The 27,303-nt window shown below is 41.8% G+C and overlaps 3 protein-coding genes across 8 annotated transcripts in view; all 3 read left to right on the forward strand.

Annotated features, from left to right (window-relative positions):
• Positions 1 to 5,258, forward strand: part of plxnb1b (plexin b1b) — a 110,275-nt gene extending 105,017 nt beyond the window's left edge. Inside the window, exon 39 of the mRNA XM_069718751.1 lies at positions 2,569 to 5,258. Within this exon, the coding sequence (XP_069574852.1) occupies positions 2,569 to 2,673 (105 nt within the window). The 3' untranslated portion in view covers positions 2,674 to 5,258. The remainder of the gene's footprint in view (positions 1 to 2,568) is intronic.
• An 840-nt stretch (positions 5,259 to 6,098) lies between these two features.
• On the forward strand, positions 6,099 to 12,553 carry LOC138632876 (probable peptidyl-tRNA hydrolase 2). 2 transcript variants are annotated; one of them, XM_069718738.1, is made up of 7 exons: positions 6,099 to 6,418; positions 7,349 to 7,462; positions 7,960 to 8,031; positions 8,144 to 8,218; positions 10,964 to 11,061; positions 11,372 to 11,486; positions 12,118 to 12,553. In XM_069718738.1, exons 2-7 carry the CDS (start codon positions 7,355 to 7,357, stop codon positions 12,202 to 12,204), a joined length of 555 nt encoding a protein of 184 aa, XP_069574839.1. In that variant the 5' UTR covers positions 6,099 to 6,418; positions 7,349 to 7,354; the 3' UTR covers positions 12,205 to 12,553. The 2 variants fall into 2 exon arrangements, with proteins under 2 accessions (XP_069574839.1, XP_069574840.1); XM_069718739.1 differs by lacking the exon at positions 6,099 to 6,418 and adding an exon at positions 6,731 to 6,827.
• A 2,983-nt stretch (positions 12,554 to 15,536) lies between these two features.
• setd5 (SET domain containing 5) overlaps positions 15,537 to 27,303 on the forward strand; it is a 55,967-nt gene continuing 44,200 nt past the window's right edge. For all 5 annotated transcript variants that reach the window (XM_069718752.1, XM_069718757.1, XM_069718754.1 and 2 more), the window contains exon 1: positions 15,537 to 15,949. The gene's annotated coding sequence lies outside the window, so the exon portion shown is untranslated. The remainder of the gene's footprint in view (positions 15,950 to 27,303) is intronic.

Genomic DNA, 27,303 nt, shown 5'->3' on the forward strand with positions numbered 1-27,303 from the left:
TATCAAAAATGAAAGTTTTAAGTCTAACCTTAAAGCTAGAGAGTTTGTCTGCCTCTCGAACACAAACTGGGAGCTGGTTGGTTCCACAGGAGAGGAGCCTGAAAACTGAAGGCTCTGCCTCCCATTCTACTTCTGTAAACTCTGGGAACCACAAGTAGACCAGCGTACTGAGAGTGAAGTGCTCTGCTAGGATATATGGTTCTGTCGGATCTCTGAGATAAGATGGAGCCTGGTCATGAAGAGCTTTGTAAGTCAGCAGGAGAATTTTAAATTCGATTATTGATTTAACAGGAAGCCAATAAAGAGAAGCGAAAACAGAAGAAATATGATCTGTCTTGCTAAATCCCATCAGTACTCTTGCTGCAGCATTTTGGATCAACTGTAAGACTTTTAATGAATAATTTGAACATCCCAACAACAAGGAATTACAATAATCTGGCCTGGAAGTAACAAATGCATGAATTTGCTTTTCTGCATCACGCTGAGGAGGGATTTTCATTATTTTATTAATAATACGTAGATGAAAGAAGGCAGTCCAGGAGACTTGCTGTATATGGTAGTTAAAGGACAAATCCTCATCAAAGATGACTCCAAGGTTCCTCACAGTGGTGCTGGAGGCCAGGACAATGTCATCCAGGGTAACTAAGTGATTAGAGAAAGAGTTTCTGAGGTGTTTAGGACCAAGTACAATAACTTCTGTTTTGTCTGAATTTAGAAGCAGGAAGTTTTTGGTCATCCAGGCCTTTATGTCTATTAGACAGGCTTCAAGTTTTACTAACTGATTAGTTTCATCTGGTTTTATAGAAAGATACAGCTGAGTGTCATCTGCATAACAATGGAAGTTTATGCAGTGCTTCCTGATGACATCTCCTAATGGAAGCATGTACAAAGTAAAAAGTATTGTGCCTAACACTGAGCCTTGTGGAACTCCATAACTAACTATTGTTTGTCTGGAAGACTCATTGTTGACATAGACAAACTGGAATCTATCTGATAAGTAGGATTTGAACTAGTCTAATGCAGTTCCTTTAATCCTCGTAACATCTTCTAATCTCTGTAATAAAATCATGTGATCAATCGTATCAAAAGCAGCACTGAGGTCCAGAAGAACAAGTAGAGACGAGTCCATTATCTGAGGCTAATAAAAGGTCGTTAGTAACTTTCACCAGTGCTGTTCCTGTGCTATGATGAACTCTAAAGCCTGACTGAAAATCTTCAAACAGATCATTCCTTTGTAAATGATCACAGAGTTGATTTGCAACAACTTTTTCAAGGATTTTAGAAATAAATGGCAGGTTGAAAAATTGGTCTGTAGTTTACTAAAACAGCTGGATCAAGAGTAGACGTTTTAAGTAAAAGGCCGTACGAAGAGCTTTCTTATATGATATTAAACTATCGTTGCAGGCCAGGTGAAATTCTTCTAAATTAGTGGGACGCCATTTCCTTTCCAGCTTTCACGTTGCCTGCTTAACAGAGAGTAATTGTGAATCTGGTTCATTACTCTCTTCTTCAGAGGGGCGACATTATCTCGAGTTGTGCGCAGAGAGGCTGCATTGTTTTCTACAAGATGATCCACTTGTGTGGAATAAAGTCGACGTAGCCGCCTTCCACTGTTTTGGCACATGGCACTGAAGAACATAAACATGTTATCCCTTCCTTAAACTTGGACATAGCATTATCAGACAAACATCTACTGTAATGGAATTTATTCCTTCATGCTGTGTAGTCCATTATTGTATCTTCAAATGTAATGAAAAAAGTGGTCCAACAAAAGAGGGTTTTGAGGAAATATGATTACATTTTCAGTTTATTGAAAATGATGTCATATGAGTCTGGACAAACATGGATGTAATCTGCAACTAGAAGTGTTGGCGGAGCCTTACAATTGAGAGGTGGTAATCGTAGATTATAAACTGTAGCTGCAATGTTGTAATTGTACCAGTTTATTATGATTGAGGAGTTTGGGTGCCAATAATGGAAAAGGAATAGGTCTAAACAAAATCTCTTCTCATTTGGAGATTTAATGGTTGAGTAATAGTTTTTGGTTTCAGTTGCAAGAATTAAAGTATAAATATTTAGTAATTCTGTGAATTTTGGGGTCTTTGGGCCCCTCAAAAAATACCTCTCCCTCAAACTGTGAATTACTAAAGTTATTTCCAGGCACTGTTTAAAATTGTAAAATAATTTGATGAATACTTTGAGCTTTTTAAAAACTGGCCATATAATATGCATACCACTAACAAGAATATCGTATGTATCTCAAAGATGATGGACCGTAAATTACACTAATGTATCTTTAACTCTATGCTCAAGAGATGTCCATGTGGTGTTTTCTTTATGCCAAAAGACATGTGACAGAAATAAGCAGTCCATGCAATGGTTGAGTATCTCTGTTTTCAAACTGTAGAGAAAGCCTGACAGTCTAAAGAGGTGGATCCAGACAGCCAGGCACATTTTTGCATGTTTATAGACCTACACCTACCGAGTTGCATCTAAACCACTGAGGCACCAGGGGATTTTCCTTTCTATCTTCTCAATCTTTTCTCATCTTCATCGTCCTCTCACCAGATCATTACGGCCCTGGAGGAAGACACCACGGCTCAGAAGATGCAGCTCGGTTACAGACTGCAGCAGATTGCCGCTGCTGTGGAAAATAAAGTCACTGACTTGTGACAGAGGAGAAATTGTTACTGCAAAAGGCATGGGGGTGGGAGAGGATTTAAGGAACAGGCCCCCCTGGTGGTTGAACCGAAAATCAGGAGGGCAATGGATAGACATATGGGTACATAGACAGACTCTTCTTTTTGAGGCAGGAGGGTGAGAGTTAGTTTTTTTTTTTTTTTTTTTTTTTTTTTACTATTTTAAAATAAGGATCAGAAGAGATTGGTTGGCATTAAAGTTCACTTTCCCAGCACCTTTTCTGTTTTTGGTGTTTGCTAAGGAGGCTTCATTGATTTGACAGCTCGAACACTTTGAGGCCCTTAGCTCACTGTAGAAACAGGATAGTACATGGACACTGAACAAACCTGGACTAAACAAGACTGGACATATAAAAGAGAACAGTCGGGCCTGTTTCTACAGAGGAAGTCGGAGTGTGTGTTTGATTTCCACATAACGTGCTGGAGTCAAGTATGTAAAAGAAAAGCTGGTATACAGCCAGATAACCTGATTTGACAGATTAAATAGGGATTTTATGTCACTGTTTTCCCTGCGGAGTTAGTCTTATGAAGCGGTACCTCTTATGCCTTGTGTGCTTGTCGCTGCTGTACGGTCAGAGGTTATAATTTTTTGTGTATATGCTGATTGTGTGTGTGTGTGTGTGTGTGTGTGTGTGTGTGTGTGCGTGCGTGCGTACGTGTGTGTGCACCTGCGCAGTTATCCATACTGACCAATCTACATCCTGAATTGTCATATTTCTGGTCTCTTGCACAAAGTATTAAAGGAACTGGGTTTTTTTTTTTTTTATCTTAACAGCAAGCAGTATTTTGAAAACACAGAAAACTCGACTTTATGATTATTTTTTTTCACATTTTAGAACAAAACCTTGGTCGCAACTTAAACCAAGTATCAAGAGAGTTTAATAAGTCACTACCAATCTCTGCCTCAGGCTACTGTGCTGCACCAACCGCTCTCTTGTGATGTTGTTGACCCAACAAAAACATTACGTGTACCATTCAGGTACCTCCATTTAGCAATACTACAGCACCTCGCGGATATGCCCTTAAAAACCATTTTCATTTGCAACATACATTTCAGACATTTGTTGTTCATTATTTTCTTCCCTGTGTGTGAAATTGGAAGCCAGAACCTGCTTTATTTCAAGGTACTTAAAACCCTGACTGAGTTTGCCGTTTTTTTGTTTTTTTTTTGCTTGTAAAATTATTCATGTAGATGTGTCTATCGTGAACAGGTCACTGCAAAGTCGATAGAGGAAAAACAGAACTCCTTCCATGAAGAAACTCATTTTAATGAAGTGCAGTCCTAGTGTGCACCGCGGTGTTTTATTGTGTATTTCCATTTTGTACATGTTTTAACAATCCTGTTAGGTTATGTATTTAATCATGGCTCACCTTGTTGCACTCCCCAACACCAGGCAATGGTACGTGTTTAAGTTTGTTGGTACATCGTTGTCGGTGAACAGTTTCTGTCCTGAACACGAGATGCCGCTGTTGTCACATCCCGCATCTCTGCGTGTTCTTTTTCAACTTGATTGTGTACCACGACTGGTTCAGTAGATGTAGTTGATCTTTTCACACTGTTCGGCTTTCAGTTAGGACAGAGAGTTTTCATAAATGACCTTATGTTTGCTGATGTTATACTTACTTGACAAATGTTGAAGACTGAGATGAGTTCCTGGGTTTTAGGAGTGCTGGGTATGATTGGGCATTTTTTGACGCTGGTCATGTGTCAAACTCTTATTTCCCGTTTACGTCATGTTTGCAAAAGCGCTGCTCTTTGTGGGGATTTGTGGGGTGGGGATTCGTTTGGGCGACGGTTAGTAATCTTCGACGTAACTGGTTTGGGTTCAGGTTATTGCGGAGGGAAACCCAAATTGATGGGGAAAAGAGTTTGACACAACACCAGGACTGATATAAGTTTTAATTGAGTGTATATACGCATTTTTCAGAAAACGTCTTCATTTTCTCAAATCCACCATTGTTCCATGTTGTTTTGATGCACGTATCTGAACAAGCTTTAAATCACAATATCTGAGAAGACGAGACAGCAACTGTGCTCCTTCCGTCAGTACTCTAGTCAGAGCTTCAGGCTCTTAAAAAGTAATGAGATTTGATGCCCAGACCTGTTCCCTGATTAAAAATATGACCGTGAAATGGATTTTCTTTTCCAAACGGCCTCATTTGTGTTCATGCTTCCCCCGAAGTGTTGATGTGTTAGTTTGAGCCTGAAGTGTGTCTTTTCCAGGCTCAAGCTTGGCATGAGAAAATGCAGCCTATGGGATTTTCACTACATTACATAATGCCGCAACTAATGACTCATGATCAGGTGGTTATTTCCGTCATACACTTCACAAAGCTCGGTAATGATCAAGATGAGCCATCTAAAAGAAAACTTTAACTGTTGTTAGGCTGTACAAAAATGGCAATGTAGAGCAGGCTCTGCAAGGAGCAGTTTTAAGGATTATCTAATTTTGTGTGTTAATATCATTGTACATACTGATTGAAAATGTAACTAGTGATTTAACCTGTTTACTAAGAGATGGTGCAAATTCTCACAGATGTAATAAAATATTCTTAAAATGATCTGGCTATTTCTTTCTTTCTTCCAAATACATATGAATAACATTGACTCTCTAATGCTGTTTGTAAGAGCATTAGTGTTTGAAAACAGACAGCTGTGGTCCCATCTGTAATAAAGGTTTGACCAGGGCCAGACAATCTGATGCTCTGCAAGAACATGAGGTACTAGTTGTGTGCGTATATTAAATATTTATATAGCCTATATAACTCTTATACATAAGTCTGTAAGTCCATATTGACCAATCTACATTATGAATTGTCATATTTGTGGTCTATATGTGTGTGTACATGATATATATGTGTGTGTATATATATATATATATATATATATGTGTGTGTGTATATATATAGATGTATATATAGATATAGATGTGTGTATATATATATATATATATATATGTGTGTGTGTATGTGTATATATATATATATATATATATATATGTATATATGTGTATACACACATATATATATGTGTGTATATATAAATTGAGTAAAGGATAGTTTGTTTTTTGAGTCTCTCGCTATCTACACATGTATATGTATACGTGTGTATGTGTATGTATATATACATATGTATGTATATATATATACATATACACATATATGTATGAAAAATATATATATATGTGCATATATATACATATGTGTGTATATATATATATATATATATATATATATATATATATATACATATATATATATATATGTGTATATATGTATGTATAGATAGATAGATATCCCATGCCAGTGCGCGTGCGTCATAACGAGAATCTAAATATACGTTCATATATTTGGGGCGGCGGTGGACGTCTCTGTTTTTTTTTGGGGGGGGGGGGACGCGCGCAGGTCTTCGCCACATCAATAATAGTCCCGTCACCCAAGAATATCCGCGACACCACGAACGCCATACGCGACAGGAAGCAGCACCCCCCCCCCCCCCCCCACCCCACCCCCGCCGACGAAACGCAAAGCACCAAGATGGAGTAAAAGCTGAGGACAGCACAAGACGGGGATCCCACTGAACGCATCATAATCCCGCGTTCCCACACGGAGTCGTTCCATCGTGACGGGAAACATTTCAAAAGACGCGCAGAGACCCGCGTGGGGGGGAAATCGCCATCGTCGTGTCGCTGCCGTCGAGCGAGCCGCTTAAAGACCAGGTAATGAATTCATCACGGGGACAACTCGCTCGACAGGTCCGGCCGTCTTTAGCTGCTGGTGCTACATTTTTATTTTATTTATTTATTTTTATTTATTTTTTTGAAGCACGCTATCTTTGCGACGACGGCCTCGTTATGTGTTAAGAAACGTTCATGTAAAGCGTCCTTGCGCACATTAATTGTGCAGGCCATTATTATGACCGACAGAGCGTAGTACCCCCCCCCCCTCCTCTTCCTCCTCCTCTTCCTCTTCCTCCCCCCCCTTCAAAAAAAGGGCTAAAATTACCAATGCTAATATCGGAGGTAGCGCGTAACGGGATTTTTTTTTTCTGCGCCAAAAGCTTTTACCTGCGCAAATGAATAGTTTGACAACTAATTCGTAACGTGTTTTCACGCTCACACTTGGCCGGTGTGTGTTTGTAGTTTTATTACCTCCTCGTGTAATTTGTAGGGAAGTCCGGGCTCACGTCCTTCGTTGTTTTTTTTGTTTTTTTTAAAACATCGGGCCTACGTTAGCGGATGGCGTTGATTCGTATCGCAGAAGTGGTTGTGATACATATTTTAGTATAAATACGTTATATAAGAATATCATCCTTTTCTTATTTTATTATTATTTTTTTTTTTTGTAATTCAAGAATTCAGACGTATCTCAGTTATTTTCTATTGTCTGCTCGCGTTTCTACTAATTAGCCGTTCTCACAGTCACGTGCTAATAATCACGCTCGTTTTCACAATGGAATCTTTTTTTAAATTATTTTGTATTATTATAATTATTTAGGTGTTTTTTTTTTTTTTTTTGTTGTTTTAAAACAAGAGTCAAATTAACAAATGTGGTTATAGTTGAAAGTACAAAGCTGCACGCAACGTTGTTGACGGTGATGCCCTCATTTACGCGCATGTTTTCCAGTCTTTCCGTTTCTCTTTTTGCAGACCATAATGGAGCCATCAGAGCTGTCAAACCCAGATGCTGGTTCTCAGGATGTCAACCCCGTGTATCTGCAGCAGCTCAGAGAGCTGGACATCCCTGAGGAGGCAGCCAAGCAGGTGGGGCAGGGCAGGGCTGGGCTGGGCTGGGCTGGGGGGGGGATCGTTTTTTCCAATATCTGACTGGGAATGTTGCACTTTTAAAAAAAAAAAAAAAAAAAAGCTCGTACAACAGACTTGATCGTAAATAATACTTAGAATTTTTTTTATTTTTTTGTCTTGTCACCAACAAGCTGAGTAGTGAGACGATCTCCCGAAGCTCGTTATGCTGTACGTCCTGCAGGAATAGTTTATATGAGAATTGACTCATCATACGGGTCTGGAATCTCATCTAAAACAAAACGACAACAAACAAACAAAACTCCAATAATTGTATATATTTCCCAAACAATAAGTCGGCGTTACTCGAGCCTCGTGAGTGAACCAACTATAAAAGATGAAGTTTATGTATGTTTTTTTTTTTTTTTGCTTATTTGTTTAGCAAATTTATGGCAGCCATCGTTACATGATACTTGACTGCTTTGCATTTTGACCTGTTTCATCGTTTTTCGACGCAGGCACTCTTGCACACTCGGAATGTGTCTGCCGAGGAGGCGGCCATGTACTACTTCAACAAGCTGGAGAATGAGGTGCCCATAAGCTAGCCTTAGTCCCTTACAGGTACACCTTGGTACATTAGACCTTGTGGAGTTTGTCCAAAGCGAAATCTCAGTGTCTATTTGTGTTTAATTTGATGTACAGGAGGAAGGTGACGACGACCTCATGTTCAAGATGGTGTTTGTGGTGAATATGGATCTTGCCATGGGTGTTGGAAAGGTAAGCTCAGAGTTCAGGGTCCCCGTCCCCCCGTCCCCCCCCCACGAAAGGAGACGGTTTACCTCATATTTAACACGAGCTCAACCGTAGTTTGTTTTCGACTGACAAACGACAGAGGAAGCACTTTCCAGCCAAACTAACAGTTATGCCCTCACCTTTATCTCGGGTGGGACAGTGATGTACAGCGAATGTAGTCTCTGTTATTTTACAAAGCCCGTGTTTAATTTGCTGCAGTCTTTTATTCTGGATGTAACACCTTCCAGCTAGGGCCGGGCAATTTATAATTATAAGTGCTTGAAAGTTTCGATTTGTGATATTTCTGCATAAATCTGTTCTAAAACATCAGATTTTTGTAACACAACTGCCAAGAGTTAGATAACGACAAATTCTATTAAACAAATGAGCTGCTTGGTCATATCTTTATTGAGGAAAATGACCCACTATTACATATCTGAGTGGCGACAATTTTTTTTTGAACCTTTCGGATCAGCAGTTCATTTGAAGCTAAAATGAGAGTCAGCTGTTTTCAGTCAATTGGCCGATAATCGGGTGTGAGAGGACTCCGGTTTTTGTTTAAAGATCAGGGATCTATCAAAGGCTTGATCTTCACAAAACATTTGTGGAAGTGTGTTATACCACATGCAAAGGAGATTTCTGAGGAGCTCAGGAAACAAAAACAAAAAAAAAGCAGTCGATTATAATCAGCCTGGAAAAGGTTACAAAACTATCTACAGAGTTTGGACTCCACCGATCCACAGTCAGGCAGATTACGTACAAATGGAGGAGATTCAAGACCACTGTTCCTCTCCCCAGGATTGCCCGACCAACAAAGATCACTCAAACAACAAGACGTGGAGTAGGTCTCCGAGGAACCCAGAAGGAACTTCGAGGCAAATGAAGGAGCCTCTCACATGGGCTAATGTTAACGAGTCCACCATCAGGATTAACGCAGTAGTAAAAGCGTGGCGAGGTTATAAGGAGAAAGGCATTCCTTTCCAAAAAAAACAAAAAAAGTTCACCGCTGCCGGTCTTGGAAGGGTTCTGCGAGGAGAACGGGGAAAAAACAACAACCTGCGTTCCAAATTAAGAACCTAACGCCCCATACGTGAGACGTGGTGGTGGGAGTGTCGCGGTTCGGGCCCGTTTCGGCGCATTCGGTCGATAATTCCGTCGTTGAACTGAACCTCGGGTGAAAGCGAGCCGCGCATCCAGGACGTACCGCCGAACAACGGTCAAAGAAGAATTAAGTTCACGTTTCGGAGCGGTCGAGTCGACGTCCCGACCCCGAACCCGACCCGAAATTTTTGTAAGAAAGACCCGAAGCGAGTTCGCAGGAAGTCCACAAACCACCCCGGAGTTGAAAGCTTCGCTGTACGGAGAAACGGGATCAAATTTCTCTCAACCGACGTCGGCAGTTGCCGGAAACGTTCGGTCGCCGGTCGCCGCGAGAGATCGCGTCGGACGCTGAAAGGAAAAGGTTCAGTTCAAGTTCGACATCTTCTCCGTTTCTCCATCAAACAGCTCCGTGCAGACGACGGCCGTCGTCGCATTTGCGCAAGTGTTCAAAACTTTAAGACTAACAAACATGCATTTGTATTGTTTGTCTTTCTGGTATAGCTTTTTTTTTTTTTTTTTTATCATCTCTTTAGCGTTTTCCCTCTTATCTCGTCTCCGAAGAATACACCGTGCACATTTTAGTGCTACGGTCGGATTTATGTCTTTGATTCGTGCTGGACGTTGCTGTCGTTGCTGGGGATCGATAAAGTACGTCTTATCTGTATTGCGGGACAGTTTGTTTTTTGTTTTTTTTAAAGTCAGCCGTTACCTCCGTCTGCGACAGGTTTTTGCTAGAATAAAGTGGGTGCTTTTGTGACCGTAGACGAATGACAGAACCCCAGAGACAAAGATGGAAAGACTGAATTTACCAACGGCCGAAGTTACAAGTTCCTTGCGCTTGTCCGGGGTGATTTTCGCCACGTTAGCCCGACCTTCCATTGCGCGTTCGCCTCTCTTTGTCCAGACGCCACTCGGGGAGAGACGGACGTTTCATTGGCCTCCCGCCATGTTTGTTCCGTTTTTAAGCACGTTACAGATGCTCGTATGTCATCGCGGAACTGTATCATCGATACTGCAAGGAGACAAATTCTTACTGTATAAGGTAATGATACCGGTACGTTACAGACGACGCGATGTGACGCGGCCCTAAACCTGGTTCTTGAGACCGAACCGAAGCCCCCGTTTCACATACAGCAGCGTATCCCACATTATAAATGGCCCCTGCAAATGCACATAACGTGAAAGTAAATGGATTTATTCACCTGGTGATCTGCTATCGACACTAAACGGACGCGGTGCGCTTGAACCAGTCAGAAAAGGCGATGCTCATATCAGTTGCGTGAAACGGTTATTACAGCGGTTTTATGCAAATGATTTCAGATTGAATTAGATTGAAGGGGAAACGCTTGAGTTCTCCTTGTTCAATCCTATATTACAACACTTTATTTGACACTTTACAACCTTGCTGATTTTAAACGAGGAGTCTTTTCTTGGGTTATGAAGTGGAATTTTTGTTTAGAAAGAGACTACCTGATGCCGCAATCATTTCAGCAAAGCTTCTTGTCTTTTTTGTTGTTTGTTTTTTTTTTGCACACAAAACAAAATTGTGGGAGCTTTGTATTTTTTGCGTTCAGCATTTGCGATTTCCCGGAGGGAGCGTTTAAACTTAAGTGCGGTGCGTTTCCGCAGGTCGCCGCCCAGGTCGGCCACGCTGCTGTGGGCTTGTACCAGGCTCTGCAGGAGAAGAACAGCTGGAGGGAGATGGCCTGGAAGTGGGACCGCAGTGGGTAAGGCCTGTTCGGTGTCTCAGCGGGAAAAGTCGTGCACTCTTTTTTTATTTAGCTCTTTCTTTTGGGGTCGTGGCCGTATCATCTGTCTCCGTGTTATGCAACGGTTCTGGATTCTTAAAACTTGGTTCCACATTGTTGGCTTTGTTGAGCTGCTCTGTTTATTACTGACATTGTTTAATACACAAATGTGTATATATATATATATTTTTTTTTTTTAAATTTTTTTATTTATCTTTTGCCAACTTTTACAATAATGCACTTTGAGTGAATCCTGTGTGTACGTTAATAACGAATGATGTTGCTACAGGGCCAAGAAGGTGGTAGTCCAGGGCACCAACGTTGCTCATTTGCTCGAGCTGCAGGCCCTGGCAATGAGCCTCAGCCTGCCCACTTACCTGGTCCAAGATGCAGGGCTTACTCAGGTGAGGGCAACCCGCTATTTTCAATTTAATCTTGTGCGCAAAAACGTCTGTGGGATTCAAATGCGTATTTATACAGCGCCAGATCGACGCGAGTCGTTTCCGGGCGCTTGACGCAATGTAGTGCTTACTGCATCGCGGAGAAACGCAACAATTAAATCATCCCCACGCGAGGGATAAAAAAGCCGGGAGGAAAGAAGCTCTCCTTCGACGGAAAGACAAAATTCCCTGACCGTGGGGGAGTGGAAACCAGACTGGGAGCTGGGCGGCCATCTGCCTCGACCAGTCGGGGCGAGTGGAGAGGAAGAGAGAAAATAACCGTGTGGAAGATGCTTGCGGAAGGCATCAGTAGTTACTCCCAAAATATTGTCACGTCATACGATATACGTTTTCTACTGCACGACCACTTCATGTGTTTAATGCACATATTTTCACCTTGGACGCATGTATTATTATTTTTTTTACACATTTCTTCCTCTTTTTTTTTTTTTCTTATAATTTGACTATAGTCAGTTTATTTTTTATTCCGAATGCGCGCAACTGTTTCAGGAATTCTTTGATTCTTTGATTTCTGTCAGTGCCCCGGTGTTTTACCGCTAAACCAGCCGCTCTTGTGGTTTTTTTTTTTTGGCAGGTGGAGTCTGGGGCCCGCACTGTCCTGGCCATCATGGGCGAGGAGGAGATGGTGAACAATGTCACTGGCAGTCTGAAGCTGCTCTAAGGGTGCTTTAATCCAGTAGAGGGGGAATCGTGGCTTTGCCGTACCGCTGCGCAACCGGCAGAGGGCGGTATTTCCCAGCAGCAGGGCGAGTCTTGTCATAAACAAGTGTTCCGACCTATAAAAAATAAAATAATAATAAAAAAAGACCTTGAGAACTGGGGGGAAAACAAGACATGTCCCAACACCAAAAAAAAAAAACACTCTCAGCTATTTGTTTCCCTTTCATTCTTTGTCTGAGCTGCGTAGTGTTGAGAGCAGTAGGGAAGAGAAAGATCAGTTCCTCACTGAGGAGACAAAAGGCAGTTGAATTTCCTTTTTGTGGTGACCGTTCTCTCTCTCTCTCTTTTTTTTTTTTTTAAAACAGGTCACACACTTAGTCATTTTATTAAAATCTCAGTTTACAAAATATGTAATCTGTCCAGTTTCAGATATGGCAAAGTCAATTTCAAGTGTTTCTGGTGGCTGACCAATATTGTTGCTATGCTTATTCAAAGGGCAGTGTTCTACTGTGTTATGTAATTAAAATTATACCCATATCAGATGTAGTATTTTGCTGTTGGATTCACTACTCCTGAGTGAAGGGGTAACTTATTAACTGATAGTATGTGAACACTCATTTTTTTTTTTTTTTTTTACATGTTAAAAAGATTTTGTGTCTGTATGCAACTATTCTCCCAAAGATCCCTAACCTATAGATTCAGATAGATATAGCATCATCTATTATTGATAAATGGCTATATTTTGTATACATATGCCTGTTAGAGCCATATTCTGTATAATCTTGTGGTGTGCCATCTTTAACATTATGCACAATTACTGGACTTTTGTTTTATTTGTGTTTCTTTACGACAGCCTATGTTCCGTGGAGCTTAAATGTCAGTAAAGGTCTGGGCTGGGCCTAACTTTATGCACTCTGCCTGTGGTGGAAAGTTTACAATATGGAATTTGATCAATTTGCAGTTTGATTGAGCTCAGATGATTGTGTGTCAATTGTGAATAGTAACGCACACTAATAATCTTAATACACTAAGAATGATGTTTGAGCTTTTGTGTGTCTATGTTGTCACTAACAAATATTTGTGAACATGAGCTGCCGCTCCCAGAACGACCTTCCTATCTTATTAGCGAAAATTTTTTTTTTTTTTTTGTAACAAGAAATCTGAAAAAAGAAAAAGGCAGTATCACGCATGCAATATTCAAATGTTTATCTTATCAGACCACTTGAATCCCTAAGTTATGTTTTTTTTAGTTACGTCATATCCACACTTTGATACCCCCCCCTCCCCTCCACACACCCTCCCTCCCTGTGTTCTATACTGTCATTTTGTCTTAAGTGCTTCAGACTATGGGACAATTAAAATGCAACCAGATTAATTCACAAGCAGTCTTGGTCGTTTTTTTTTTTAATTTAAAAAAAAAAAAAAACCTTGTTACAGACTCGCACAGATGAAGGAGATTTGCTAAAGCCCTGGCAGTAAAATAGGTGGTGGGGGGGGGGGGGGCTATGGTGCAGTTCGTGGTTTGGACTGGACATCTGACATTGCTGTTTCACCGCAGCAACAATGGCGGTATTGTGAAACATGCCCACAAGCTTGGCGTTGCAGTCCGTCTGGGAAACTTGGGGAGGAGGAGGAGGAGGAGGAGAGGGGGGGGGACTATCCATCAATTACTAAACCTAATGACGTGCTGTCAGAAATATTCCGGTGTCCGTGATTCAAGGGCAACAGGGAGAGGCGATACCGCAAATGAGGGACTTTCATTATAACGCTATAAAAAAAGAAGAAGAAGATAAGCCACAATATGAAGGGATTGCGGCTGCTGAGGAGCAGAGATGTTATCTTGTGTATATATATATATATATATATAATTCACCGACTATTAAAAAAAAAAAAAAAGGGAAGTGTATCCGCCCTCGGTTTAGATATCGGATTTATTGGCTCCATATTAGCTCATCTGTATATATTATGAATTCGGCTGGTCTTTTATTTATTTTTTTTATTATTATTTTATTATTTCAAGGGGTAAGCAGCCTACAATTGTGTTACTGAACGGAATACGTCCCGCATTCACATTACCGCACGTATCCAATAAACAAACTACTTTGATCGCCATTGCTGGGTTTACCCATTTCTGAGGCTACAACAGTTCAAATGATCATCGTGGGACCCCCACAGCTGCAGTGTCATTATTTATTTATTATTATAGTACCTCCTAATCGAATCTCTAGTAAATCCTTTGCAACAAATGACGTTGGCATTTATAATCGCAGCCAATCCAAAGTCACCACCAAGTCTCATGACATGACAAAAAAAACAAAAAACAATCGCGTCATTGTGACTATTTGCTTCTGAATATCGCTGTCAAAGTGACACTTTATTGACTTGTATCTAAAGAGAAAATCAAAATCACCTCTGAAAGTTTCTCTTTGTTAATCCACCGTGTGTCATCATAGGTTTTGGACGAAAACATTAGGTCGTCTCCTTACAAATATAATATCAAAATATCGTTTGCGACAGATGTGCGATTATTATTATTATTATTTTATTTCCAGCAGCGAGATCATAAGAAGGAGGGACCGATTTTAAGTTGATGCAACTCGGGAGCACTGGTCAACTCCCCCCCCTCACCCACCCCTTGTCCCAACCCCTCACCAGATGCTACCGGAGTGTGTCGTCTCATACTCCATTCATCTGACATACCGGTAGGTGGGGCTGACCCAGTGGGCTAACCCTGCCTTTTGGTGTCCCTGGAACTGGGCCCCAGAGACCCCGTGCAGTTAACGCTTGCGCTACTATGTAAAACGATACGAACGCTCCTTCCAGTGGATCAGATGAGTGTAAACCCACAGATCAAAAGCAAATAATCCTACTAACGAATTCAAATTAATTCCATTGGCATTTTTTTTTTTTAATATTAACCAGCATTTCCCGAAACTTTGAAGGTACAGATCCTCCGTTGAGTGTCAAATTGCCCCCCGTGAATCCAGCCGTCCTTCCTCGTTCTCCTTCCAGCTCGCCACCAGTACACAACAGAATCATAATGGAACAGAATTTTCGCACCCTTCGTCACAGCAGTAACCCCGCCCCCCCCTTTTTTTTTTTGTCTGACGTCGCCCGCGGAAACAAAACGATCGACGCCGTGATCCACCAATGACTTCGCGCGTACGACACGCGCGTCACGAGGAGTGACGCGTCGCCGTCGAATCGGCGGCGAGAAGGCGGGACATCTCGCGCGAGGGGCCCCCCCCCCCCCCCCGAGGAGAGAGAGCCCCTGCACGGTCGCCAGGGAAACCCCGTGGCGTGGTTGTGTGTCAGTTTCGCTGGGACCCACGGTCGATGCCGGTGAGGAGGGGGATGGGCGCCTTCGCGAATGTAAGGACTCGAGACAGAACCGGAGCCCCGTTTCACATACAGCAGCATATCCCACATTATAAATAGCGTCTGTAAATAGACATAACATTAAAATAAATGGATTTACTCACCGGGGATCTACTATAGACACTAAATGGATGCGGTGCGCTTGAACTGGACGGGGAATTTAACTTTCTGCCTGTGCGTGGGAGACACTGAGAAGTTTGTTTCCTACCCCTGGAGAGGGAGCTACTTTTAAGGGCAAAGGATATACGAGACTTCGAGGCCGACGTACGGGCCTACTGGATTGATTGGACTCGATGTTGGGATACTCCGAGGACGTCCGGCTGTACATGAGTTTGCCTCTTTATTACACGTGCGGAATGCCTCTTTAGGTGAGTAGTTTAAAAAAAATAAAATAAAAAAAAATGTTTTAATTGGTAATGTCCCGACTCCCGATATGTGGATTGTAACATAAATATGAACTCACAGACTCGGACCATGTTTCAGTCACAGCTCCGACGACAACCAACGAAGCCAGTTTAAAAAAATAATCTGGCGTTCACTTAAGTTTATTAGAACAAGTTTACTTTGCCTCCACTGTTGTTTCCACTTTCAAGTAGCTCGGCTTTGGCTAAAAATGCTATCTACATACATCGATGCCTTTGCAGGGCTGCTGCCCTGGGCCGTGTCTGAATCAATCTTTATTTTATTATTATTATTTTTAAAGCTACCTAGTTACTCTTAGAAACTCATATTCCTCTACGAGACTTATTATAGCCAATGTTATAATGCTATTTTCAAGCAGCTGCATCCCCAACGCCCGCCACATCTTTCTGCAAGTTTCTAGGAGTTTTTTTTTAATTTTTTTTTTTTTTTTACTCGTTGTAAGGTTAAAGATATTAAGGTTTTATTTCTTTTCCAGTTTTAATTCCAGAAATAAACGATTCACTGCTTGGTTATTGTTATAAACTTACATTAGTAATCACTGAAACTGTTATTTTATTTTTATTTTATTTTGGCTTCAAGTCCACGAAGCTACAAATGGGTGTCGTATTGAACTATTAATACTTAAACCTTGTTTTGTTTTTGTTTTTTTGTCGCTGTTGTTGTTGTTGCAAGTTTTGATCATTTGAGACTTTAACATTATACACCCAAAAGCACTGTAAGCAAATAACACGAGGAAGGAGGAGAAGAAGGAGAGGAGGAGGACTCGTGTTTTAAATTGAAAGTAGAAAATACTCGCGTTCATTTTCTTTTGAACATTTGAGAATATAAATAACTTGTTTTGCTGGAAAGCCACACACACACACACACACACACACAAAAGCAATTTGTTGCATTGTCCTTTTGACGTCAGCGTTGTTCAGAGGTTGTTCAGACACCGTGAAACTGTGGAAATATGTGCAAATTACCGGTGACACGATCGGCGATTTGATGGTTTATCGGGTCGACTCGTGTTTCAGCGGAGCGAACAGCTGCTTCAACGTTAAGCGGACGACAAAATGCTACAACTTAGCCTCCGAGCTAACTTTCTGGATGTTTTCCAGGTTGATTTGTGTCCTTATTTCTGAACGAATATTTCTCGACACGCTCGCACCGCTGAGCTTTTTCGTTTGCGTGCAAAACTGGGGAGGAGGAGGAGGAGGAAGAGGGGGGGGGGGGGGACGACGACCAAGTCGTTGCTGTGGATTTCTGCGGTAACACGTTTAGTTTTTAAGGAGGGAAAAAAAAAAAAAAAATGTGGTGCATGCATCATGTTTAGCGACACCATGTCAATGCATTTTTTTTTTTAATCCTTTGGCAGCTTTTCCTAGCTCCGCTCGGGCGTGAGAATCTAAACTAAAAGCTCGGTTATGTTTCTCTTTTATTTGCCCTTGTTGTTGTTTTGTTGTTGTTTTTTTTTAATGTGGGATCTTTGCCCTCAACGATTGGAAAACAACCAGAGCTGTGGGTGGTGACTTGCGGTTCTTCACCTCCCCCCTCCCACCTACCAAACCCCCCCCCAGCCTCGGTGGCGGTGAAGAGAAATGGGTGGTATTTCAGAGGGGAGCGCTTGTTTCCTTTTTTAGCCTCCTTTTAAAAAAAAAAAAAGAAAGAAAATTCAATATGTGAGTGCGAGTAATCATTGTTGAGCCTTAATGTGGTGATCACAAGTTTCATTGGAGTTGAGAGCCACCGCTGCTGTGTTTGATCTTTCTTATCTTTTTGTGATTATTTAAGAAATGGTCCGTTTCCACTTGGACTTCAACCTCCATTGGGCGGATTCAGGTTCAGAAATTGAAGCTGTGACTTGTCATTTTCACTGAGTTGTTGATTCACACCAAGAGGAACATCTAAACCGTATTGTGCAATCTTGTGAGCCGGAGACAACCGCAGTTTTAGAGCTCTTGCTGGGAAACGTCAGAACAAAACACGTTTCCTCCTGTAGTATGATTTTTTTTTTTTTGGTCAAGTTTTTACGAGGCGTGTTTTCCCGTGTAACAAATGTTTTGCTCCAGCTTGTCGCCCAAGTAGATTTGCTCCACTTAGCTGCACCACGAAGGCTCACATTGTCCGGAGCAGTGGATGCAGTAAGCAGCAGATAAAGCAAAAAAAAAAAAAAAAAACCCAGCTCCTTCATCGGGATTGGTTAGATCTAATAATGTGCGACTACCTCTCTGCAGTTATATTTCTGTCTGATCTGTCATTAATTCAGCTCGTCATGCTATTTATACCCAGTCAAAATAGTCCTTTTTAAAAAAAAAAAAAAATTAAAAAAAAAGATTTGACTTGTGTTTTAATATCGCCAACAAAACAAACATCTCCTTTTGAGAGTGAAGTCCTTTAAGTCTTGTTTCTCTCTTGGCTCCTTCTCTCCAATCGAGTGTATTTCCTCCCAGGCGTGGTTAAGAATCCACTTTAAAGAAGTGAATTAAGATTTGGGAATTATATATGATGCTTCAAGTAACAAGTGAGTCCTTGTTGACTTCATTTCAAGGGTACAAAGACTTCCATCCCTGCTCTGCTGCTGTTGTTTGGAGTAATTTGGACCGATCTCGGCTCCTGTTTGGAGCCAGATTGCAGCTCGCCCAGCCTTGTTTTCATATAGGTTGCAACTGACATTCACTGAATATGTTTCACATCTTTTAATAGATCGTGTGGGCTGCAGCTTCCAAACCTGGCCACTCAAACGTCGGAAACATGAGCCCCTTCAGCACTCCCGCTGACCTGACTCTTCTTGTTATCTTGAACAAACACGGTGCTCACAAAGACGTGTACACAGCTAAGGACTGCAATAAATAATTTGGGCTCCAGGCGTGCATTATATTTGAGACTTTTTTTTTTAACTGGAGCTGCCACCCTGGGATAGTTTTGCTACTGCCATGTTGGTTTAGAGAGTGAGATACATGTGTAAGGGGGAGTATTGAGTTGCAAACAACTGGTGAAAGAGGACTGTCTTTAGAGAGCACCTCTGTATGTGTGTGTCTGCAGTATGTAGACGTCTTTCCTAATATGGGCCTCTGAATTTTTTTTTTAGATCAGAGGAATGTGCAGGCATGCAAGGTTAGCTTGGCCCAGTTGTTCTGTATGAAAAGGAGCTAAAGTCTGTCTCACATTCACACGGCCAAGAAACAAACCATGAAACGTAAGGACTGGATGACATGCCCTTGAAAACATAATTAGACTGGATGAGCATTGGGCTCTGACTAGTCTGGTTCATGTTGTAGGGAATTGAAATCCTGGTTTGTGTTTGCTTATTACAGGAGAGTGGATATTGGCTCGTTTCCAGAAGAAGATGACAAGATTCTGCCTCCTTACAGACAGTCAGAGGAGGGAGAGAGGAGGGAGAGAGCATTGCTGTGAGGGGGGGGGAACAAAAAAAGTGTGTGTGTGTGTGTGTGTGGGGGGGGGGGTGGAGACCCTGTCCTTTTAGCTTGGCATTTGCATTCTGATGACACTCTGTATCATTACATGGAGGGCAGGTGTGGCTATTGATATGTTAATACGGCTCCATGTGTGTTGTGACTATGTGACCACGTCAAACAAGGCAGTGTTGTAGATCTGTTCTGTTCCTGAGTGTTGGATGAACTCCCATTTAATTGTTTTACAGCGAATGATGCTTCTTGTTTGATTTCTTGAATTTATTATTCTTTGGGGGGGAAATGAAAATGTGTGTGTGTGTGTGTGTATATATATTATATTTATGGCTGTTCCCTGTCCTGTTTATCTTTCGTTTCTTTGCACATCGATGTAACATCTTCTGTGTGAGAGAGAGTTACTTAAAGACAGCCTTTCCTCTTTTCACTTTGAGGACCTGTTTAACATCTGCCAGTCCACCTTTTTTTCATCTGCGCTGCGTCTCCTCTGCAGCTGCTGTATGTTGTGTGGCTTGCCTTCTTGCACAACGGGGTTAAAAACAAGTCGCTCTGATGCCTGCCTCACCAGTGCCTTCCTATTGGTGCAAAAGCTCTGGAGCTGCTCCAATGGGGTGCAGCATTTCCCCGGCGCTGGGGGAGCGGTGTTGCAGAGGGCTGGTTAATTCTGTTTTGTGCCGAGAAGCAATGCTTCTTGGGAGAATAATGGCGGGGGAGGAGGAGGTAAGGGGAAAAAACAAGGCCAAAGGGGGGGTGAAGCAGGCAGTCTACGTAATCATCTCGCTCTCTCTCTGCTCTCTCTCTCTGCTCTCTGCTCTCCCTCTCTCCTGTTCTCCTTTCATTGCACCCTTATGTTTTGTCCTTCATTTTCTTTTCTTTCTCTGGCTTTCACACCGCCTGTCTTTGCTGTCTTGTGATACTTGGTTTATTATATTGTCAGGAAAAAAAGAAAGAAGCTCACCAATATCCAGAGTGTCTCTCCCCACCTTTTGAACTGCAGGCAGCCATTTTAGGCTTCACCACATTAACCCCGGTCTCTCTTTCCTTTCCCACCATTTCCACTGGCCCTGTCTGTTGTCATTCTTTCTTGTAAGCGGGACAATAAAGCAGCCTGATAGTGAACAATCAAAATGCTGAAATGTTTTGCAGAGAGGCCAAGATTGCCAAATCTACACGCACATTTCCAAGTGTTTGCTCAGAGGGTGTTGTTAGGTGTGGAGAGAACAAATATAAAGCAGGGCAGGAGGGAAACCAAGTGAGCTTTTGCACCAAGTTAAGCCACTTGATACCAACCCTCGCTCGCAGCTGTCCTGTTTTGTAATGCACTGCACCAGTGCTAAAAACAAAAGGGGAAACAAATAACTGTTGCCAGGTTTTTCTTGTTCATCAGCACCTTGTTCTGTTACCTTGACTAAAAGGATCCTGTTGGGAAGACTGAAGTGGGAGTTTTTGCTTTTTTTTTTTATAAACCGGTATATCTTTGGCCATTCAGTCACGCTATTACATAAAGTAGAGTGCTCCCGCTGAACCTTTTTTTTTAAACCTAGATTTGCAAAAGCTTGTTAGTTTTATCCATACACTCCCCTCTTACACACTCTTTTGCTTACTTTTGGTTGTCTTTCCTTAAGACATTTTGGGTTTCTTGTATTCATTTTCAATAAAGCCCTACAGCAGTTCAAAATGGCTGCCAGGCTGTCAGGGTGTTTTCTGTGTGACACCTTGCAATCTTGCCAGTACAAAAGTTTAGTGTTATGCTGCATATGGTGATGTGAGGTGGGGCCAGGGCAAACCTACTTGTCACTCTGGATAAGACTGTGTGCCAAAAGAGGAAATGGAAATATCATGTAAATGAGTTCGTCATGCAGTGAGATCACATGGTAAGAGACAGGGTGTCTGGTTTATGCTATGCAAAAGCATGAGCTTATCTAATAACAAGATGTTTTTTTTTTTTTTGGACTGCTTGGAAAACATCCCTCTCCACATTTGGGAGTAGACACGGGTTACTGGGACTATTGTTATTGAGTGTCTCTTTATCTATGAAGCGCTTTAAATATAATCTCAATCAGCTTGCAGTGGCAGGGAAGGTTTCAGGTTGACCAATGACTTGGATCTGACTGTTTGTTTTCTTTTTATGGTTGCTGTGGGTCTGGTTTGGTCTTTAAGATAAGAGTTCATCTACTCCATAGAAGCAGTCTGCTTCCAGCATGATTTCAAAGGCAAAATGGAACAGAGGTAGGTCAGAAAGAGGCTGTCAGGTGGCTGAACAGACAGCAGGATTTTGTTTAGTCCTTTCTTTTACCTGTTCTGGGTTACTGAGCCTCAAATGGACAGTGGCTGTTTTGTTTGCCTTGAAACAAATGATGGATTTTGTGTCATGCTTGCCCTCTCTTACTGCTCTCTCCCCCCTAACCCTCATATAGCACCCACTTGGCCTTTGTTGTCCATTGTGTGACTCTCATTCCCGGGCTAGTCCCGGTCCATTTAGGCAGCTGGACATTGTTGTGTTAATGGCAGACCACACTGTGCTCCCAGGACGCTTGACCGCTCAGCGTGACAACAGCCACATTGCAGCATTTTCGAGTGAGATACAAGTCAGCTGCAGCACCTTGAAATGCAGTGGATGGCGGTGCTTTAAAGGTTGTGAACCCTTTAAAATGTTAGATGTTTTTGAAATAAGTATCACCTAAATGAGACAAAAATATTATACTTGGTCATTTTTTATTTATTTTTTTGCTGAGGAAAATGCATATATTGCATTTCTGTAAATGGCAAGATTTAGTCTTCAGTATCTTTCTGTGCCATATTTGTGCAGCAATAACTGCAACTAAACATTTCCGGTAACGAGTGATCAGTCCTGCACATCGGCTTGTAAGAATCTTTTGCCTATAATCTTGTACAGAACCACTTCAACCTTTGGATTGTGATGGAGTTCCTCATGAACTGCTCACTTCAGGTCTTTCCACAACATTTTTTTTTTTTTTAACCAGGATAAGAAGCATGAAACCATCAAACTACTACCACGTTTCAAAATTATTGTTATTTTTTTTTTTTTTTATTGAGAGTATTTTCCGTTCTCCAAACAGAAAGCTCTATTTAGGTCTTATCTGTCCAAAAAAAAAAAAATAATAATTTTTGAATAGTATTCTGGCTTGTCCACATTGATCTTTGAGGCTGTACACGTATGGCATCAAGATCAGATCTTCTCTGTCCTGGCGTGATCAGTTTACAAGTGGTCAGCTAAAAGTACAGCTGTGAACACAGCCAGGACACATTGTGATCCGATCTGCTCGAGCCACATTCGAAGATGGTCTGGCACGCATGAAGCCACATTCTTTTAGCTGCGTCTACCCAGTGCAACTGCCTACTTAGCTCATGCCCTCCGAATAAGCAATAAAAAATAAATACAGCTCTCGGGTGCCACGTTCCTGTGTTTTAATCTGACCTGATAATTCCACTTGGTGCTGTCAAATCGGTTGTCAGTTTTGCATGTTGTATGTTCTTCCATTCGATCTTTCACCGTAAGAGCTCTGCATGTTCTCATGCAGTGTTTTTTTTTTCTTTTTTTTCGTTACCAGATTTTTTTTTTTCTTTGTGATTCTTCCAAGCACAGCTGGACTGGACAGAAAGCAAGACAGATTTATCTACAAGCTTGCAGCAATAAAGCAGCTGTTTAGTGATGTTTAAAACACAAGCTGCCATTCCCTGCCAGTTTATGAATCCACACAGCATCAGAGCTCAGCGTGCTGGAACAATTAAATAATCTGACCCGAACTAACCGGGTCCCGAAGGTTCAGGTTATTAATTACAAATCCGTCAAACTTTGTTCAGACATTTAAAAATGGGAAATACGTCATCAACTTCTAGCAGACGGCACATTAAAATGAGCCACAGTGAGCAAATATGTCTCGTTTGTTAAATGTCTGTTGCTTAAACTCTTCTCCTACTGTTTCTGTTTGCGCTCTCGTTTTTACTTTTCTATTTTGGTAAAGTATGTGCTCATTTGAATATTGAATGGGAAATAAGAGATCCAGCCACAATAATACCAGGTGTGTACTGACAGCTTAAAGATGGCCATTTGTGATTCAGTCATTTCTGTCTGGATTAAAGAAGCCAGGTGTAAATAAGGGTTTTTGACAAACAGCAGACAGGCAGACTTTTTGGAGAGCAAAGGCTTTTTTTTAAAATTTATTTATTTTTTTATAAATGCCACCCTGCACACTATTGTTGTTAAACGTTCTTCCGATGGCGGACTCATGAAAATGACCATTGTAACGGAGGGGGGTGGGGGGGTTGAACAGGCAGTGTTGAGCGCCGCCCTTCATGAAACACAAACAGATCAGAGGACTGTAACTAGGGGCGACCTGCAACGAGCCTGCAGGACCACAGCAGAGACTCTCGCACTGAGCTGGAAAGAAACGGGTGCTCATAGATTAGGTAAATAACTCGAATACAATATTTTTGGCCTGAGCGCAACAGTGGGTCCACAGCTATAGAGCGTCGAGTCTGTCTATCAGCGAGAGATCGAAATTACACCGCCGGTCATGTAGTTCCCACGACTTTTCAAATCAAAGTCACACAGAAAAAGGCACGGCACACACACTTTGTAGTACAACAGCCTAATTCAACAGCATATTTTGAATAACAATGTTATTGTTCACACAAAAGAAGTCATTCAGCCGGTTTGGGTGGACCTCAGCTACGTGACTAAATGTTACTGAACATGAGCAACCCTCGGACACTTTCATTTTGTCAAAGCAGCTCTGAGGAGGGGGGTGGGGGGGGGAGGGGGAGGTTGGACACCTCTGGTGTAAACACGCCAAAAAGGCTGTTGTTCGGCATTCCCGCCACACAGATAAACTCAGCCAGCTTCGTCTAAGGTAAAACATATTAGAACGCCTTACTTATTTTCCAGCACACTTGTTAGCCCCGCACTTGTCTTGAGTTGCGGCTGCAGTGATGACCAGACGCTTCTCCGCGCAGCATCGCCCTGCAGCACGGGCGCTTAGCGGGCATCTGTAAACTGCTGCAACACAAAATGACCTGGGACACGTGGAACATGGAAAGGAACATGTTAAAAGTGCACGAGTTTCCGCATGAACATCAATCACAAGCCGTGTCACCCACTCCCACAATTCAATTTAAATCAGTAAATCTTGACTGACTGAGAGAACCGGGGGGGGGGGGGATTGTGTTGGACCCTGATGTTTTAGAGTGAACATTGTTTTCAAAGTATGTGGCCATATTGGCTGAAATACACATGATGAAGATGCGCTTTTGGCTTTAGTCTTTTTTTTTTTTTTTTTTTTTTTTTTACAGTTGCTATGTAGGGTTCTGCTTGCCCGCCCATAACTGCATGGACCTGTCAGGATCAAACCCGGCTACAGGGAAAAGTTACAGTGCGGATGTATTATTTGGAAGAGGTCTAGCTCCTGAGTTGCATGCAATTCTTGGTGGGCTGGCTGAACTCGGCATAACATCTGCACTCAAAAAAAAATGTCTAGAGAGCAAGAAAAATACAAGGCTGTGGGGGGGGAAAAAAAGAAGGAAATTTTGACTTTTTGTGTAAGCAGCAATACTCCTGGGTGTTAAACATCGGCTGCGTGTTTGGTGCAGTTTGCCGGCAACCTCGGTTTAAAGGCACTGTAGGGCTGCACAGTTTATCGTAATTAAACCGGCATCTAAATTTGTGCCTGTATTTGATCTCGTGCCTAAATGACAACAATTTTGTTGCATCTTCATTCAGGACATCCGCTACATGAAAACAAGCGCACCTACTCTCCAGTAACCAATACACATTTTGCATTAGACCATGTAACGTGTAGCAGCAGAAACTGGCAGCAAAAGTAAACCTGGAGTGTGAGCGAGAATTGGAGACGCCAACAAAAAGACGCACAAAGAAATAAAATACTGGTTTAATAAGAGCACACAAGAGACTAAAATTGGTTGTTTTTAAGATCAGTTATTCATAAAGCTTAAAACAGTTTCCGGTGTCCAGAGTCAATGACATGCAGATGTCAAGATCGGTATCATGCCGATTTCTTCCAAAAGACAATTACATGCATCTCCCAGGACCTAAGGGAATACTACGAGACGGTGTAATGATTTGTCTGCTGTTAAAAAAAAAAATATATATATATATATAATGTAATCTTTTCTTGTCAGGTTAATCAATTGATGAACTACGCAAAAAAAACAAAAACAATTGTGATTCTCATTTTATCCAAAACCGTGCAGCCCTAACACACACACACATACAAGGCTGCTCTTCATTAGCCTGTAAAGTCCAGATACGTATCAGTTGAACTTTGTGTCCGTAGCGGACAGTTGGCTCGTAGAAACCAGATAGAAGGATCTCGACACAAACATACACAAACAAAATGCCGTTATGCTCTCCCTTTCTCCGTCCTCAACCTTTCCCATACAAAGGCTCGGCTTGGGCAACCGGCCAAAGTAAATTATGATCCACCCAGGTAGATAAGGTTCATGTTCTAACTTCGCTAACTCTTACATTAGAACGACTATTAAAAAAAAAAAAAAACTCTTCAAACATCACTTTGGGCCAGTAACCGAGTGGCGACCGGAGTATGTGGCGTGCGCAGCTGCCGAACCAGTGTCTACCGATAACTTGAATGTGAGGCGTTTAGGGAACGTTGGTAAAATGTTGTATCTGCTGGCAAAACTGCATGCGAGGCGTTTGGGGGGACAAATGAAAAATAAGAACGGAACTACATTGTTATTCCCCAGGGTAAATTTACACAACGGCATCGTCCAGCACAAATCAACCACAACAATGGGGTGAAATAATATTACATGAATTTGAAAGATTGCGTACGTCAGCGTTTTGTGGCGATGGTACAGAGAGTGGAATTCTCCACTGTGCAGTAAGTCGTATATAATAGAATGAACAGTGATATCTATAATATCTATTTGGCAGTGATTATATACATGGTGTATAATCATCATTTTAAATAGTATGATAAAAAAGAAAAAAAAATTGTGCTTGCGCTTATGATAAACTCAGAGAACTTTAATGTTGTGCAAAGTATGTATCATAAATCAGAAAAATGATGGAAAAAGTTTTTTTTTTTTTGGCTGCCTGGCCACTAAATGTACAAGGGGCCCCTAAAGTAGACCGGGGGGGGGGGAATCATGCGTTGGACTCTAGGGACGTGCCGTATCGTTCGCGATAATACTGGTACAATCTTTCAGACGACGTAAAAAAAAAATTCTATCGTGACGAAGGCAATTTTCCAACCTGTTGACGTAATGAGGTCAAACTGTTAAGAAGTGGAACCGGATGACATAACGTTTGCAGTTTATCGAGCAACAAGCACGGCTGAGAGCCGCTGTATTCTACAGGTTTTCAGCTGACTGTTATTTTTAATTGACGGCCTCGTGTTTGACGCCGGGCAGCTCCGTCCCGCTGCTACACACACACACACACACACACACACACACACACACACACACACACACACACACACACACACAGTTTCACACGGAGCGCAGCAAACTGCTCAAACTACGTTACTATCGGGCAAACGTCGACCCTAAACTTCAGAACATGGCTGAATCTGCCGACAGCGGTGAGGAGGTAATTAGAAGCTGTGCAGCTGATCGTGGTAGTCGTCCTGGCAGAGCAGCAGCTCCCCTGCACCGCTGCGCCTCCAAAACCCCCCTCAGGGCTGTATACAGGATCTGAATCTCACTTTCAGTTTCTGTTGTTTACAAATTACAGAATTAAGAGATCATTTTTGCTTAGTTTTTTTTATGACTGTTTGAAGGCATAATGCTACGTTTACAACACTTTGGTCAAAACCAGTTTGTAATTAAAATTAGTAATATATATATATATTTTTTTCATTATTTTGTCATACCGTCAAGAATATTGT

The sequence above is a fragment of the Brachyistius frenatus genome, unplaced genomic scaffold, assembly GCF_029030835.1.
Source record: "Brachyistius frenatus isolate BFR_SWC_R1_liver_20210118 unplaced genomic scaffold, ASM2903083v1 Contig_198, whole genome shotgun sequence".
NCBI lineage: Eukaryota > Metazoa > Chordata > Actinopteri > Embiotocidae > Brachyistius > Brachyistius frenatus.